Genomic DNA, 18,951 nt, shown 5'->3' with positions numbered 1-18,951 from the left:
AGAAATGTTGTTCATAAATGATTTCAAAACATGCCTCCTGATCTAAAAGTCTTTCATGTGTGTGCCATGTCTAGGGACCACAGAAAAGAGAAAACATTTGTGAATGTATTTGACATGACACAAGTAATTTAAAAGTTCAGAAACCTCCTCTGTTATGTGCTAAGAAAAGCCTTGTGGCTCCCTTAAAACATGCACCCTAACTTTTGAGGATATTACCAAAGTGAGAAGATCAAAATAAATCATTTGTAACCAGAGCACTAGTAAAGACAATAGAAACTCTATTAAACTTTACCAGCAGAGGAAGCCAAGCAAGTTCGACAACACTTGTTATCTCCACACTAAGAAAATGACAGTAGAAAGTTCATGACTTTTAGAGCATGAAATGCTGTCTACAAAAAAAGTTATCCATAGGAATGAAGCTCTGTTGGCATTTGACTCCGGAATTTGGCTCTGGAGAACCAGTGGACTGCTGGTGGACTTAAAGACCAGCAGCCAGCTAGCAAAAAGCTTATATATGTCAAAATCATCTAAGGTGTAAGGAATTTATCCTAACAAAATTGTTCTCCATAAGCAAAGAAAACCATATGACCACTTAAATCTAATAAAGGTTTTAAATCTAAGCAAATCTAAGGAAAAATATCAGAGGAAATCTAGAGGCAATTATTTGAGGGAAGTAAGACTTTCCTGGAGCTTAACAACTCAGGACACATTTGTGATCCAAAAATGTCCTCTATTACCTCTAGAGTTTTTCAGAGCTGTGTAGAAAGCCTGCTCCACCCAGCAAGGCACCAACATGGCAGTAAGGACAAGGCATATTACTGAGACCCAGTTTCCTTACTTCACATGGACACACTGGACAGTGATTACAGTTGTCCTGGATGGGACAACAGAGGTGAGGTCACTGATTTTATCATGCTACTCAGCATGGTGTACACTTTACAGCTTACTAATTATTTATGGCTGAATTCTTCATTTACTATTATCAGATTATGATTGGCTTCAGGGTCCTGATATAGTGAAAATGAGCATAAGGATGACAAGGAAGTATTGTGTACTTAACAAATGCCTCCCGGATGGGCAGTATATGGGTCTTGTTCACAAAAGAAACAGTCCCTGCCTTCAGTCACCTGAGTCATAGTGCTGTATGACAGCAAAATAAGGCAACCAGAGAGATCTGTGTGTCCAGACTATTAGAAAAAGAAGAGAAGAATAAACTCTGCTTTAGGTTTCAGTCAGAGAAGGGTCTTCTGGAGGAGATGCTTGAATTGGGTCTTCCGTGCTTACATTTCCCAGTGGAAAGGGTGGACAACAGATTTCTGAAAAAAGTTGAGCCAGAGATGGGTCATTTATTGGAGAAAGTATAATAAATGCATTTAGATAAGTTAATGTGGCTCTAGCCTTGAAGGATTAATATGTATCTTCATAGAAATTTCTCATTCCAAAGTAACAATGTCAACTCTGAGCTACTGATTAAGTAGACAGCTCTTAGATATACCCTTGACATCTACATTAATTGAACCATAGTGGAAGACAATAATTTACTAGATGTTAAAGGATAGTCTCCTGCTAATTATTGGATATGGATGAGAGAAATTAAGTTTGATCACTGAGGTAGTGTTGCCTTTTCATGGTCATAAAGAAAGATTACACGGGATAATTTCCTTCAGCCTCAGCAAAGTTTGTCCTTTACAAGAAAGTGTTTGGTCTTCTTCTGTGGCCAATGATCTCCTCAGATTAAGAGAGACTTCCATTGTTCTATAAGTGGGTCTATAGGAACTATTTGGTAGGCTGTTATTGCTAGGGGAGAGCAAGATTACAAAAATTTAGCATATGCACCACATTTCAGTTGGGTTCCTTTGAGAGTGGCTGTTGGTCCTGAGGCTAAGATACTGCATGTGCTCTTCTCCCTTCCCTATCAACATTAGATCAGCATGAAGTATTTTTATCTTTTTTGAATTATTTTTAATTAATTTATTTTTATTGTATAGGTGATGTATAGAGGGGTTACAGTTATGTAAGTCAGGTAATGAATACATTTCTTTTTTTTTTTTAACAGTGTCACTCTTCCCTCATTTTCTCCTCCTGATCCCCAACCCCACAATTTGTATAGTTCATTTTCAACACAGCATCTAGTGAGTACCACTGCTGCATTAGTTTACCCATTGTCCCAACATTTCTATGTTTCCTCTTACCCTCCTCAAAACAGATAAACTTACATACAAGGTAAAATGTATAGAAATAAAACTAGTGACAAAGGGAGAAAAAAGTAAAGCAATAATTGTATCTATTTCTTGGAGTGCATTTCACTAAACATCATTTTATATGACTATATGGACATAGCTATATGATCCTCTCCCTTTGGTCTCACTGTGTGAATGTTTAGAGTCCTGTATAATTTATCATATCTAAGTGTAACTTTTTTTTGTCTTTTACCATCATGTTTACTTGTGGACTTATAAGAACATTCTAATTATTACACATAAGGGAAACCATGCAACATATGTTTCTCTGAGTCTGGCTTATTTCACTTAAGATAATTTTTTCCACATTTTTGCATTACTTTATGAATAGGGAAATGTCATTCTTTCTGATGGAAGCATAGAATACCATTGTGTCTGTGTGTGTGTATGTATGTATGTATGTATATATGTATCACCTTTTCTTGTTCAATTCATCTATTGAAGGGCATTTGGGTTGATTCTGTGTCTTGGCTATGGTAACAATGCTGCAATGAACATAGATGTACTGGTAGTTTTAGTGTTTGTGATCTATTGGATAAATTACCAGGACCTGGATTGCTGGGTCCTGGAGGAGCTCTATGATTAGTATTTTGAGGAACCTCCATATTGCTTTCCAGGGTGGTTGAACAAGTTTATATTCCCACCAATAGTATAGTAACATTCCATTTTAGCCACATCCCCACTAACATCTGTTATTGTTAGTTTTCTTCATAATGGTTATTCCACCTGGGGTGAGGTAGAATCTCAATGTTGTTTTGATTTCCATTTCTTTTTTCTTCAGAGATGTTGGACATTTCTTCATGTGTGTATTGGCCATACTTACTTCTGAGAAGTCTGTCTTTAAGTCTGTAGTCCACTTACTGTGGGGTAGTTGTTTCTTGGAGGGTTTCTTTTTTTCAAATTTTTTTATTGTGAAAATACCGTACAGAGGGGTTACAATTACATGGTCAAGATATAATGAATATGTTTCTTATCAAGCATTGTTGCCTCCTCCTTTCTTTCCCCTTCCAACCCCTTCCCATCTCCCCCGAGGATTTCTTTTTGAGAGATTAATATTTTGAGCTCTAAGTGCATTTTACATATGAAGCCCTTTCCTGATACATAGCTGGTAAAGATTGTTTCTCATTCTGTAGGCTTTCTATATTTACCTTGCTAGCTGTGTCTTTTGCAGAATCTCTTTGATTTGCTGAATCCCATTTATCCAGTCCGTCTTTGATCAGTTGTAATTTTGGGTCTTTATTTAGAAAGTTTTGACATACGCCTAGGAGCCCCAGTGCTTTCAATATCCTTTCTTGTAGTATAGAGGCATCTGGTCTCACATTCTTTGCAGGGTGACATGTAAGTCTAGCTCAGTTTTCTAAATGTATATAGCCAATTCTACCAGCACCATTTGTTGAAATGATGGTCTTTCTTCAATCCTGTGTTTTTGACATTCTTATCAAATGATAGGTTGCTATAGGTCTGTCTGTGGGTTCATTTCTGGGTCTTTGATTCTATTCCATTCATCTTCAGGCCTATTCTTGTGCTAGTAACAACAACTTTGTAATGAAGTTTGAACTTGATATTGGTATTCTTCCAGTGCTGTTCTTCCTGCAGAGGATTGTTTTTGCTATTTGGGATCTTATATTATGCCATATGAATTTTTGAATTGTTTTCTCTATATCATTGAAGAATGTTGTTGGGATTTTGATGGGTATAGCTTTGGGCAGTATTGCCATTTTCACGATATTAATCCTTCCAACCCCAGAGCATGGGAAGTTTTTCCATTTCCTTAAGTCTGCTTTTATTTCTTTTTTCAGATTTTAAAGATGTCATAACAGAGGTCCTTCATATCTTTGGTTAAGTTAATGCCTATTGCTTTCATGCTTTGAGTCTTGCTCTTCTCATTGTTGTCATACAGAAAAGCTGTTGATTTTTGTGGGTTAATTTTATACCCTGCTACTTTGCCAAGGTTTGATATTAACTCAAGTAACTTGGGAGAGGACTCTATAGGGTTCTTTAAATACAGGATCATGTCATCTGCAAAGAGGGAGAGTTTTACTCCTTTGCTCACTATTTGAATCCCCTTTACCCTATTTGAATCTCATTTATGTTTATCTCTTGCCTTATTGCTCTGGCTAGAAATTCCAGCACTCTGTTGAACAGGAGTAGAGAGAGTGGATATCTTTGTCTCATTCCTGATTTTAGAGGAAATGGTTTTAGCTTTTCATCATTAAGTATAATACTGGCTCTATGCTTGTCATATATGCCCTTTATTATATTTAGGAACGCCCCATGGAATCCTAGCTTCTCCAGAGCTTTTATCATAAAGGGTTATTGAATCTTGTCAAGTGCTTCTCTGTATCTATTGAGATGATCATGTGGATATAGTCCTTATTTCTGTTATTGAATTACAATAATTTACTTGCATATATTGAACCAGCTTTGCAACCCTGTAATGATTCCTGTTTGGTAATAGTGTATGATTTTTTTTGTTAGTTGTTGAATTTGGTTGGCCAGAATTTTAGTCAGAGGTTTTGCATCTATGTTTATCCAGGAAATGGGTCTACAATACTTTCTTTGATGAGTCCCTAATGTAGATATTGGATTAATGTAAAAGAAGTAGATATTAGATAAAGAGGTTTGCAATTACATAGTCAATAATTTTCAGTTAAGATAAAAAACACTTCAATGATGGAAAATGATTTAAAGTAAGCATCCAAATCTATTAAATGAAAATGAATTGTGGGTCTACTTTTCTTTTTTCTTTTTTTAATTGTGAAAATACTGTACAGAGGGGTTACAATTACATGGGTAAGGTAATGAGTACATTTCTTATCAAGCATTGTTGCTTCCTCCTTTGTTTCCCCTAACCATTCTATCCCTCCTCCAGCCCGACCCCCCCTTCCCATGCCAAAATTGTAAAGTTCATTTTTCGACATAACGTCTTGTACAGCTCATTGTTGCAATGGGTCCACCTTCCCCTCTACCAATTATACCTACATTAAATACAGTGAAAACAGGGGTTATACCATGGGGGAGGGACACACAAAGCAACAAAGAAATATCTTACAAATATGTTAGAAACAATAGCAAGCAAGAAAGAAACATTTAAACCCTTTCTTTTATTCTGTGGTTTGGAAATGTAAGGAAAACTTTCTGAGAAAGGATATTCTTATTTTTATATAAACCAATTTACAATAATCAGAATATTCCATTTCCAAGTCAAGCAGACAGAAATTTGATAAGCAACGAAAATATATACTATATGTAGAGCCAGAGAAATGGAATTGTATTATTATTTGATGAAACAGACTTTAAATGAAAGAAGGGGCCAAAAATAAGAGCAACTATTTTTAATAATAAAATTGTCAATTATTTAGACAAAACCCTTATAAATACATATGCTCCTAACACCAGCCCCCAAAATAGGGAGTAAAAGCTAGTAGAATTGCAGGGAGACACAGCCATTTCAACAATAATAGTTGGGACTTCAGTACTTTGTATTTAATAAAGATAGGACAACTGGACACTTAACAGAAACACTATAAAGAGAGAAGCTCTGACTCACCTCCACTTGACAGTATGATCACATAATCTCATGCAAGCAAGGAGACCTCTCCAGAGTGACCAGTTCATTCAAGACTCAAAACCACGAATGGGAAATAGACAAGTAGAACAAACAAATTGAACTTTTCCCCAACAGTTATTCATCATACATGGGCATTCAGTGAAGTTTTTCTTGTTTCTTTTTCACTGGAAATGTGAGCATGGACTTTGCCCCTGTAGCACATGGTAAGAATGCCTGAATGCATGCCTCACTAAGCTGCATGAATGTTAATAACTTCTTTATCTTCCTTTTCTTTTTATTGCTTTAAATTTTTATCCTTTTGGAATACAATGCACTATAGATAATTTATTTTGATCTATTTTCTATTTTGATTTATTTTCTATTAGTTCCAAAAATTACAAGACACATTTTTGTAAAAATCTAAAAATATTATGAATTGAAAATAGATATTTATGCCTAGCTTAGCTTCAATTGTGATCCTCAGATGTCTGCCTCCTGAGTACCTAAGTGTCAGCCACCAGCACATAGCTATCTTTATGATTCTTTTACATAGGTAAAAGTTCTATGATCCAAATAAATGCATTGGAGTTCACTTGTTCTTTTTTGCGCAAGTAATTAAAGACATTCACATTATTATCAACTCTAGGTCATATACTCATGAATTTCTTTTGGGGGTTGGTACAGGTGTTTGATCTCAGAACCAAGAACTTGTTAGAAAAACACTCTTCAACTTGGAACACACTTTTAACTGTTTTTATTATAAGATATATTTTCCGAAAGAGTATAATGTTCTTGTTCTGTCCAACCTCAAGCATATATATGCTTCCAGCAGAATCAATGACAGATAAAATCACAATACCTCACTATTTCTTGAGATGAGGTCTCACTAATTTTGCCCACATTTGCTTCAATTCCTCCACCTTCTTACGTAGCAGGTGTTAGAGGTCTGAGTCACTGCACCAGACTTCCACACTTGTTTAGGTCCTGCATATGTCTCCTTTTTTTCAGAGAGATCACAGGTATAAAGGAACTACACAATTTAACATTCTAAAATGAAGGCTCTAGCTTTTAGCCCATGTTTCTATAGCAAAAATTAGTATGAGAAATGTTCATGATTTCCAAGCATGCCTCTGATCTAAAAATCTTTCATGTTTGCGCCATGTCTAGTGGTCACAGAGGAGAGATCATATTCATGTACGTGCTCCACATGGTATGTGTTAACTTAAAGTTCAGAAATTTCCACATAGTGGCCTGGTATGGGTTTCTCAGTTAAGATCCAATGCATGTACCAAGAAAAGATGCTTGTGGCTCCTTTAGAGCATGCACACTAACTTTGGTGGAAATTAGGAAAGTGAGAAGCTCTAACCAGATCATTTGCCACCAGAACACTAGCAAAGATAGTAGAAAACCTATTAAACCACCAGTGAAGCCAAGCATGTTAGTATACACTTGTACTCTCCAAACTCAGGAATTTTAGAACAGCCTGGGTTATATGGTGAGACCCTGTCCAAGAAAAAAGCTGACATAAGACTCAAGCTCTATTGGAATTTGTCTCAGGAAAATATACCTTTGTAGTGTTAAATTAATAAATTTGCATCACTCCTCTACATATACATCCCTAAGAGATCTTATATTTACACTAAGACCAACTGCTTCAAAGTTTTGAATTATTGCTCCTTATAGATTAATATTTTAAGATAACAGATATGTTCAAACAGTTACTTTTCTATAGATTTTGTGATTTAGAGGAATATTATTTCACAAGCGATAGAATGGAAAGTACACAGTTTTTCCTTAAGCTCTCTTACCCCATGTTCATGGCTTTTCCTATTATTTACTTGTTTTACCAGGGATATACTTGTGATTACTGATAAACTCTCATGGAGATGTCATTGTCATTCACACTCCATGTGTGACATTAAGGTTCATTCTTTTTATTGTTTGCTCTTCAGATCTAGATAAATCTCTTTGAAAAGTGTTCATCATTACAGTATCTATCCTATAGAATAGTTTAACTGTCCTGATGTTCTGGAATTAAAAAATAGTGATGACTGGATATTTCTGCCAATATATTTAAAAGTGAATTTAATGTTTATAAATTGTGTCTTCGTGAAAACAATTATTTAAATTCAAAGTGATAAAACATACTCTTCTGAATGATAGCTGAGGGGTTTGAATACCTCAGTGGAGGATGGAACCCACTAATCAGTGTGAGTCAAGAGTGAAGTGGTAACAGTCTGTTAGACTGGAAGAGGAAAATGGCTTCTACAGGACCCCAGACCTAGTTACTGTGAATTTACACCAAGTGTTTGTCTCAGGGCCTCTGGAGATTATAAACGCCATAGACTTGTATTTGGCGATTGTCTTCCTTTCTCTTTAGAACTTCAGAAAGTAGAACTGCTCCCAGCCTCCAAAACCCATTTCAACATATGCAAGCCCAGATAAGGAATGAACAGCCCAGAACTTCAGAAAGTAAAGGGAGGTTCTCTAGATGAGCTGAACCCTAGGGCTTCAGTAAGAGGTCTCCTTCCTCTGTGTGGGAGCCAGACTAGGGAGAAACAGAGCAGGATATTAACCATCTGAGGCCAGTGAATTGCAGCCCGTGAGCCCCTCCCCTTATATCTGAGTTCTTTCCTTGCTTTAAATGCTGCAGGAGAACCACGGAAACAATCACAATATAAGAAAAATATATGGGCTTCACAGCAGAAGGGCTGTCTAGAATTCAAATCTTCTGATAGCCAAGATCTTCAGACCAAGTACATCATAACAATGACCTTTCAGGCCAAATGAAGGCCAGTGGGAAGGGTGTCTCAGTGTGAGCAAGGCACACCAGGCATCAGCCTATACAGACTGGCTTCCCATGTGTCTGCAGTGCCTTGAGCATCAGGAAAAGAGATGTCTATGGTCAAGATATGGCTAAAAGCAGAAAACACCAAACATTTTAGCAGACTTCAAAGGGGTGTATGAGGCCTAAACAATGGCTCTTTCTCCTTTCATCTTTGACTACTAGGCAATATGGTACCTGAATTCACCACAGGCTTGCATCTACTGTTCAGTCACATCAAAAGTTAAGATAATTTGATGCACCTTACAGTTGACTGTGAGTATAACACGGTATAACACTTTTCCTGATGTATTCACGAATAGATGGGTCTTCTGAAAGATGACCTTTCTGCTCAGAAATCCTCCTTCCCCCTCCCCCCGACTTGTGCCTGTGTAACTCCTAGTCACTGTTCAATCACCAACAGGTATCCCACCTCTGGATGAGAGAACCCAGTTATCTCTTGCATCAGTCTCACCTCTTCTTCCAACATATGTGCTTCTGTCCCTGTTCTTCCCATGCCTTATTAGAATCCTGTGTGTTTTGGTTCTCAAGCTCTGATTGGTGCTCCTAAGTTCAGAAACTTACTCTTTCGAATATCTGGTCTATATCACAAATATTGAAGCCACTATCTCATAAACTTTGCTCAAAAATACATGACTAATGATGCTAAAACAGTAAGTGGATATGACTGGTGAGAGAAATTACTTTGTCATGAAAGACACTGAAGTGAGAAGACATGCTCAGTCTGTAAGGTGACCGATATTTTGGAGACATTTACTAGGAGACAGCAATGGATGGACAGTTGAATGAATGACCAAATATTTTGGTGTATCATTTCTTTCCTCCCCAATGTAACTTTATTTTTCTCTTCTCAAACACATCCAATGAATGCATCATTTTCCAGTCTTGAAACCTGCAAGATTAGAAAGACAATTATGCTGCCTTCTGCATCAGTATGTCCTGGCTCTAGGAGATTGTAGTAATGGACAGGAAGCAGGTCCCTCCCAGTTCCCACCTCTTCATTTGAATAAATAAGAATAAGTTATTAGCATGAATTCTGCCCAATTAGTTTCCACCAATGAGCGACAAAGGAATTTAAAACATAGACAAACCCTTCTAAATGATCCTGTGCTCCCCATCTAACCATCATTCCTGGTCTTCTCTTCAAACTCCTAAGCAGGAGGCAGGGTCTCTTGCATTGACCTCTAAGAGATGAGCCTCTGAGCCTCTGGCCCAGAATGTCAGATGCCACCTACTGCCCAGGGCAAAGGCATGAAGAGGCCTTCAGGGTGCTAGACACCATTCCATTGCATCCCACAAGAGCTCCAGCTCCAGGTTTGTGTTTTCATTGCTAGCCTGGACCACAGTGTCCTCCACCTGGATTCCCCGAGGTCAACAGGGACTCTAAGTAGAGCCATTTGGGGAGTAGCCACTGTGTAGGACAGCTCATGTGGAGAGCATTTAGGCAGATGCAAAGACTTGAACTCTTGGGGTCATCTTGTAGAACAGCATGGTTCCAGAGGGCCAGGGACCCTGCAGCACCTCAGGATCCTCAGCCTAAGCCCTTCTGGGATGGCCACAGGGGACATACTTTGAGGCAGTCATCCCCGGTGGGCTGTGGCTGTTCACAGTTGACTGGCCCTGGGCCCAGCCAGGCTACCACCTCCTTAAAGAGCTGCCAAGACTTACACCTTTGGTTTCTTTTCTATCAAGAACAGACTTGAATGGAAACTACCTAGAATTTTCACTCAACCCTCCATCATTAAACCATGGCACACACACCAGTACCATTACCTTTGCTGCCAGAGTAGTTAATTAAAGCCCCCTTTAAAGCTGTCTTTCTATCTTTCTGGGAGAGACTGAATGAAGAATTTGGCATTCCACATTGGCTTCTAGTGGCAATGCATGCAGGGGATTCTGGAATAAATTCCATGGGTTAAATGCAGCAGGGACTAGGGAAACCTGGGACATGGTCCATAGCTCCCTGCTCTTGTAACAGTCACTGCCCTTCTCTGAAAATCAAGTCTATGTTGCATATTCTTGTATTCCATTGACAACTTTGGCCAAAGGGTGGAAAGGGGGGAGGTGAGGGTGTAGGGGGGAGATGGGAAAAGATGTAAAGGGGAAACAAAGGAGGAGGCAACAATGGTGGATAAGAAATGTACTCATTACCTTGCCCATGTAATTGTAACCCCTCTGTACAGTATTTTCACAATAAAAAAGAGAAAAAAAACAGTTTGCATAAATGTTATCATACACGTTGGTCTGGAAATAAACAAAGGTGTAGTTTTGAGTATCCTTGATACATTATTTTAATCAATTCAGCCCTCAATAGTCAAATGTGGACATTTTGCACATCTATCTATCTAAGGAAAAAAGAAGAGTATTAAGGACAATGTTTAAGTTTATAAACTTGTTTATAGTGATAGTTTTACAGATAGTTTCTTTAAACTTTGCAAGATGTAGGCAACACATATATCCATATTTTTGTTCATAGCACCATAAAAATTTAAATTTTTGGGCACCAGTGGCTCATGTTTATAATCATGCTTCAGATCTGAGGATGGAGATTAGAAGCCAACCTGGGCAAGAAAGTCTGTGAAACACTTATCTCAATCACTAAAAGCTATATGTTGAGCTGTAATTTAAGTGGAGAAGTGTTAGCATTGAGCAAAAACACTTAGGAACAGTATGCATAGCCTACTTCTAGCCCAAAGACTGGCATATAAAAAATAAATGAGAATGAAAAGAGAAAATAGAAAATTATTTTGACTAGAACAATATTGTGTTTTTAATTTACCTTAAGGGAAATATATTTTTATTTTTTTGTTATGAGTATTTTTTAATTTTTATTTATTTTTATTGTGAAAATACTGTACAGAGGGGTTACAATTACATGGGCAAGATAATGTGTACATTTCTTATCAAGCATTGTAGCCTCCTCCTTTGTTTCCCCTTCCCAGTCCTTCCCATCCTCCCCCCAAACCCCCATCCAATCCCCCTCTCACCAAAGCCTTAAGGGAAATATTCAATTACTCAAACCCTCCCTGCTATTGCTCTTAACTCCTACAGCATCTAGAATGTAGCAGAATTTCTCTGCTCTGGGGTCTGTGCTGCAGCTCAGGCCTTACTGGGGCCCCCATAGATTTGGGTTCAGTCTGCAGGTGTCAGGAGAGCACTGTGCACTCACTGCACAGAGGTAGGTGGCTGAGTCACTGGACTGGGAGTCTCTGATGTGCAGAGAAAGATAAAGGCTGCCTCTATTGAGATGTGCTGTGAATCTTCCCTCCTGTTTATCGCCATTAGAGTATGCAGACACCAGCAGTTCAGGGCCCTTCCCGGAATACTGTCTGTACCACCAGAAGTACTGAGAAGCACTGTCTCTGTAAGTGCAGTTGAGAGAAGCGGTAGCTCCTTCTGGAACACTGAGGGACTCATGATGCTGCTCCACCTCTTTCTGTTGACAGCTCACCCCTGTGCAGAAAGACGAAGGTCACACATAGTGGTTGGGTAGTGTAAGCTCCATTTGCAGATTGTAATTTATCTTTCTATGGGCCTCCACTCTTATCGAGTGATGAGTGCCTTCATGTTTTTCCTCATAGACCCGTGACAGACAACAACTCCCAAAACTGAACTTTATGTTCCCATAGAGATACTAACTCATGCCAGGTACCTGTGGCTCATGCCTGTAATCCTAGCTACTCAGGAAACTGAGATCTGAGTATCATAGTTCTAAGCCAGCCCAGGCAGGAAAGTTTTTAGATGCTTATCTATAATTAATCACAAAAGAGCAAGAAGTGGAGGTGTGGCTCAAATGGTAGAGTGCTAGCATTGAGCAAAAGGAGGTCAGGGATAACACTCAGGCTCAGTTCAAACCTCAGGACTGGAAAAGAAAGAACAGGGGAGGAATAAAGAAAGAAAGAAAGAAAAGGAAAGGAAAGGAAAGGAAAGGAAAGAAAGGAAAGGAAAGGAAAATAAGAAAAAAAAAAAAAAAAGACTAACTCACAGCTCATGTGAAGCCACCAGGTCACTGAAAAGATGCTAAAGGATCTCATTATTTTTTCCCCCTGATTCATGGATGACTCAGATAACAAAGCCTAAAAGAAAAATGAGACTCATTCAGGTATTTCCAGTTATTGGGCTCTCAAGAATCCCATCTACCAATCAGAAGAGAGGATCTTTACACAACCTTCTCCTCCCCTTTACTCACACTCAGAAGCTTTTGTGAGCTATCCTCCACGTCCCTGAGAAGACACTGCCATCTTGTGGCTTCTCACTTATATTCAAAGGGCAAAATTTTCTCCGGTGGACTTTTAAATTAAAAATCAGACATATAATTAAATTAAAATAGAGACTTTTCTCCAAATCAATCTGTTTGTCATTTTTCTGTGCATGTATTTCCTATCAGATGTCAGCTTTTTTCTGAGTTGGAGGAGTGACTTCCAAATACCACTTTCCTGCACTGAAAATCACTCATAACTCTTCTACTATAGAAATCTGGGTGAGGTTTATGAGATCAGGGACCATTTCACATTGCAGATCTCTTCTGCCAAGGCACCCCAACACATGCTCCTGCTTTCATTTTTTAATTCCTGGAATTTAAAATATCATTTTAAAACAGAATGTCTTAAAATTTGGCTTAGCTAACATAATTGCTTCTCACAGTTGGAGCAGCATTTATTTTAAATTTTATTTTACAAAGTTTAAATTAACTTTATAAAATAATGGTTTGTGATATTTTAATACATGTATTTTGGTATCATTATTGCTTTAATCCTTAACCATCCTCCTTCCCAACCCCTTTTCTTCCTACTAGCTCCCTTCGACTTCCATGTTTTTTTTTTCTCTCTAGAATGCATAAATGAGAGAAAACTGGTGACACATGTCTTTCTGAACTTGGATTATTTTATTAAACACACTGAATTCTAGTTCTACACTTTCTTCTTCAAATGGCTTCATTTCATTCTTCTTTATGCTTGAATGTTATGCAAATGCTATATTTTCCTTATATTATTTGTCCACTGCAAAACACTAAGGCTGATTGCACAACTTGGTCATTATGAGTTGTGTAATAATGAATGAGTGTTCAGATACATTTTTATCTGCTTACTTTCATTTGGCTGGCCATAAACCTAGAAAAACATAGTTCAACCATATGATATATCTCCTTTTAATGTTCAGAGGGATGTCAACACTGACTTACAAAGAAAGCTGGATTAATTTAAATTTTTACCAACAGCATATAAGGGTTCCTTTGCCTCTAAATCCTTACAAGCATCTGTCGCATATTTTCATATCCATTCTAACTAGAGTGTGATTGAATCTCAATGTAGTTTTGACTTGGAAACATTTTAACAAATAAGGTGAGGACTTAACTGCTCAGAATTGTTCTTTCCTTTTCCATCAATTACACATTTTTTGGAAAGAGGACTGATTTAGGTTGATGCAGTAGGACTAGAGCTGGATTCCATACTTAGACATTAAATACAGCTGTATCACGTGAATCTGTTCAAATTATCTTATTTATTCATTAGAATATAATTGTGATTTCTAAGAGTTGATCTCTAAGAGCTATGGTGAATCCATGTTCTGTATGCCTACAATGTTCAACTACAGTAAAACAAACATAGGAACTGTTGTCCCTAGTTTGTTCCATGACCTACTCCATGGCCTTGCAGAATGAGAGGAACACTGACTAACAAGGCAGAAGGCCCTGCCTACTCAAGAAACACAAAATCAGTACCCAGAAAAGATTGTTTAGTCAGACCCTTCCCTTTCTCCCCAAGAAATGCACCGGAAACAGAGAGAAAAGCTGTTCATAGCAAAATTCATTCCTTCAAGAGTTCACTGTACTTGACCAAAAAAGGAAAAAGTAAAATAGCTTGTCTCGGTAAACGTACAGTCTAAAGGAGGAGTTCCAGCAGCATGTGAACACAGCCATAACATACTAGACAAGAGTGAAAATGAAACATAGAACTTTAAATATGGGATATAGCCCCAAAGCAACATTTTTACTAGGAAGCAGGAAAAATAGTATGAATACATTAATGTGAAAGTAGACCAAAGAGCCACATCAGCACTGGCAATATGATGCAACTTATTTGCCATCAAAACTGTCCTTCAGAACTCACATGCCTGATGATGTGAAAGGAGACAGAATTCTTCCCAGTGCCTTCGGTGGAGTTATAGCCATTAATCACCAAAGAAATATACAGTCATCTTTCTTTGTGCCGATCATTTTCAGACACAACTTGTGAACATCAAAATACAAAAATGCCAGTTTCCAATTCAAGACAATTACAATTATCTTAAGTTAAATACCAAAACCAATGGTAGTTATTTGGGCCATTGTATTATATATACTGTATTTTAAAAATATGAATGAAGGAAACCTTTATATAGGTAGAAATCCATAATATAGAGCTTTTCCTATTCTGTTCATCTCTGTGTTGTACACATTTGTCTTTTAAATTATATAGGAAAAAATGAATAAAACAAAATAAGATACCAGATTTCTAATCATCTATATGATCATGACCCATTGTTCTTTGTTTGCTATAGTTCCAAACTGGTGCCCAGTGCTGTTTCATTTCAGTCCAGATCACTTCCTACAGCATTTCCTGTAGATCAGTGTTGCTAATGGCAACCAGTGATAACACAATGGGATAGACAGCCCAATGAGAAAGGGAGCAGAGGATAGAAAATCCAGGTATCATAGAGTCCATCTCTCACTGGCCTTTGAACCCCAAGCTCCCATAAGTGAATTTATTTATTTAGTTCAGCACAGAGAAGGTTACTATAGGTATGTGCAGAAAACAAGGTTCAATCTATCTTGTGGTTACAGTCTTTGACATAAGACCTAATTTGTGTACAAAGTAATAACTCCCTATAGCTAGGGAGCAGTGAGAAGCAGTGACCATAACACATTCATCATATTCCCATTGCTTCAAGCATTATAGGGGCCAGTCTACTGTGACTTATACAACATCGGGTCCAGTTAGTTTTAACTTACACATTTTTCTTGCCTTGCCTGTTTTGACCTTTGCAAGGCCCAGTTGTCAACCTTCTGAGTACTGAGGAGGTAGCCTTCCAACCTCTAAAACCTTTCCTGGTCTCACAGCTCAGCTCTAGAGCTCCCTAGAGGTAAGGTTTATACATGATGAACTCTATATGCCTTGAATATCTTTAGATACTCCAGTTTTCTTTTTCTTTTTGACATTTTATAAGATATAGAGGCACTGGTTGAAATGTTTTGTTTTTGTTTGTTTTGTTTGCTACTTTCAGCCTTTTGCATATGTCATTCCAATGTGTTATGACATCCATGATGTCTGATAAAAATTGAAAGTCCATAGCATGTCACTTCTCTGTCATATTTTTCATCATTTTCAGCTTCTTCTTGTCTTCAACTGAAGGATTACAGTGTGTAATATAGACTTCTTAGTCATTATCCTTATGGCACATTTTGAGCTTCAAGGATATATACATTCAGTCTTCCACTGAATTGGGGAAGTTTTGGTCATTGATTCATTTATTCATTCTTTACTCTACCCTCTCCCTTCCCCTTCTAGGATTACTATTATCCCTATGTCTCCATATTTGATAATGTCTCAAATATCTCAGTCTCTACTTCTATTTCTTTCCTCTTTAAGCTGGATAATGTCAACTTACCTATCACCAGGTTTGAGGATTCTTTCTCTTGAATGTTTAAAATATGTTGCTGAATCACTCATGTGAAATTCTTTTGAGTAATTTCCCCTTCATGGCGATCTTACTGACTTAATAGAGTTCTGGGTTATATCATTTGCATTACTCTTTCAACAAACTTTTCACAATCAAAGCACCCAAGCTCTGTGCTTTAATTACAAGCCCCTTCTATTTCTATCAGTAGCAGAAATCTATAGTGGGATTGTGTATGGCCATTTATAGACTATCAAGATGTACAGTTAAAATACTGTTAATGGTGCCTGGCAGCACCATTAGCATACAACTAGTATCCTAGCTTCTCAGGAGACTGAGATCTGAAAATTGGAGTTCAAGGCTACCTTAAGTAGAAAGGTTGGTGACAAACTTATCTCCAATTAGCCACCAAACAAAATGTCAGAAGTGGAAGCTAGGTGCATGTGGCCTGTAATCCTAGCTACTAAGGAGTTTGAGATCTGATGATCGCAGTTTGAAGCCAGCCTGGGCAGAAAAGTCACTATGAGACTTTTATTTCCAATAAGCTATTCAAAAAAGCCAGAAGTGGCTCTGTGGCTCAAGTGGTAGAGTGCTAGCCTTGAGCACAAAGAGGCCCACTGACAGTGTCAAGGCCTGAGTTCACACCTTAAGACTGGCAAAAAAATGTCAGAAGTGGAGCTGTGGCTTAAGTAGTAGAGTTCTAGCCCTGTGGGAAACAAACAAACAACAAAAAACTCAGGGAAAGTGCCAGGCATTGAGTTTTACCCCATGGCTGTTCCACGCCACACAAACATAAACACATACACAAAGTACCATTTAGTTTTCATACCAGGATTTACTTACTTTTCTGTTTTCTTGGTGTTTTACAACTACTATAACAATTACATATTGTTTGGGTAGAGGAGATTAGTTACAGTTTAAATGTTTCCTGTCTTACTGAGGAGACTAGTTACAGTTTAAATGTTTTCTGTCTCACTAGGCTTAACTTCTGATGGGACTTTAGCTGGAGATGGAGTGTTTGTGGTTCTGAACTAATTGATGCTTTCATGTTACTTGCTTCCACAAGGTCTGGCTGGGCTGTGAAAAAGGCAAAATTCAGAGAAATCAGTAGCCTATCATTTCAAAGAATGAAATAGTAGAAAAAGGAATTTAATTCAAGGTAAGTTCAGATTCATCACATAAAGTAGTTGATATGTTATAAACACACTCTTTGGAGACACTGGTTATAAAAGGAAAAATCCCACCTTAAATTATTTTAAATCATTTAATTGTAACCCCTCTGTACACTAATTTTAAAATAAAAAGACATGAAATAAAAGCTGATGATAATTTCCAGAAAAAAATAAATGCAGAAACTTTCACTGTTTACCTTAAGGCCAGGCCTGGATCTGCAATGTGGCTCAGGTAGAGTGATATGGTTCAGCCTTCAGATGTTTTGGAAATGTTGACCTTCAAAGTGCAGAAGGAAGGTACATCAACAGGATGAGAGGCTGGAATGTTCAGAACACTATGGACTGTATTATTTCTAGGTTTATCAATAACTTTTTATCTTCTGAGCAGATGGAATTAACACTAAAGAGAGATATCCTTCCTCAGGACATTGCTAGAACCAAAGCAATTAAGAACTTGGTAATTGTAGTTGAGAATGGCAGGTGTTTTGTTCTGGGTCCTCATAAATGAAAGTCTCTGCTACACACAGACAGTTACACACCCTGTCTAAATGGAAACCACACAGAGGAGATGTATTAAAACTACTTTTTATACGTTCTTCTAAAAATGGTGACCACAAATGAGCACAACAACTCTCAGCTCCCTGTGGAAATTCCAGACCTACATAGGAGATTACAATAATCTGTCCTCTTTATAGACCTCTGAAAGACACCCTTTCCCAAGCAGTTATTACAAGAAAAGCTTGAATGAAACTCCTAAAAGCTTTTCCATCTTTCTGTCCATCAGACTCAATAGCCAGATGCTGCTCTCAGTTTCACTACTGCACAGCGAGGCATGGGGATGTCCATTTCTTGTTTCTTTTCTCTGATATTTGTATGATTTTTCATCAGCAGATAAATGTGCTGAAGCTATAGGAATCTCTGACACAGCCGCTCAGCTGTTAGGACCTGTCATGCTCAGTTTGTGTTCAGCTTCCCCTGTGGTTTCTGTCACTGTGTCACTTAGAGCACAGTAGTACACAGCCATGTCTGACTCCAGGACAGCAGTTTTCTCCAAATGGAAAGAGGTGGCTTCTCTGTCATAACTGGCTGTAAATCCTTTGTGGCTGCCTTTGTCATTGGCTGTCATGGCTTTCAGGAGGAGTTGTGGACCTTCTCCGGGATATTGAACATACCAGAAGAGAGAAGGATATTCTGTGGTTGTGTAAGTGCAGTTTATCCTTAGGGAAGCACCTTCCAGCACCATCACTTGCCCTTGTGTCTGGGTCACTGAATTTCCATGAGTCCTTCCTGGGAGGGAAAAGAGATGTGTGTCACTTTGTGAATAGAGACCTTAAGTAAGCTTAAGGTTAAAATTTTTGCTTGCAATAGAAAGAATAAAAAATTGGCATGTTACTTACCAAGTAGTAAGAGTATCACAGTTACTAAGCTTGGAGAAGCACACATCTTAGAGTATTGCATAAATAATCTTCCCATATACTATGTTCAAAT

The 18,951-nt window shown here is 37.9% G+C and overlaps 2 gene segments (V, D, J or C); both read right to left on the bottom strand.

Moving 5' to 3' along the window:
• Positions 1–11,641: 11,641 nt before the first annotated feature.
• Positions 11,642–12,697, bottom strand: LOC122125396. The segment is given in 2 exon segments: positions 11,642–12,088; positions 12,621–12,697. Coding segments are annotated over 2 exon segments (417 nt in total).
• A 5,697-nt stretch (positions 12,698–18,394) lies between these two features.
• LOC122125406 lies at positions 18,395–18,951 on the bottom strand. The segment is given in 2 exon segments: positions 18,395–18,750; positions 18,861–18,951. Coding segments are annotated over 2 exon segments (432 nt in total).

This window comes from Dipodomys spectabilis, unplaced genomic scaffold (genome assembly GCF_019054845.1).
Source record: "Dipodomys spectabilis isolate Male_0828 unplaced genomic scaffold, ASM1905484v1 ptg000265l, whole genome shotgun sequence".
NCBI classification, from domain to species: domain Eukaryota; kingdom Metazoa; phylum Chordata; class Mammalia; order Rodentia; family Heteromyidae; genus Dipodomys; species Dipodomys spectabilis.
The sequence above is the reverse complement of the archived record's forward strand: the minus strand, read 5'-3'. Positions and strand labels throughout refer to the sequence as shown.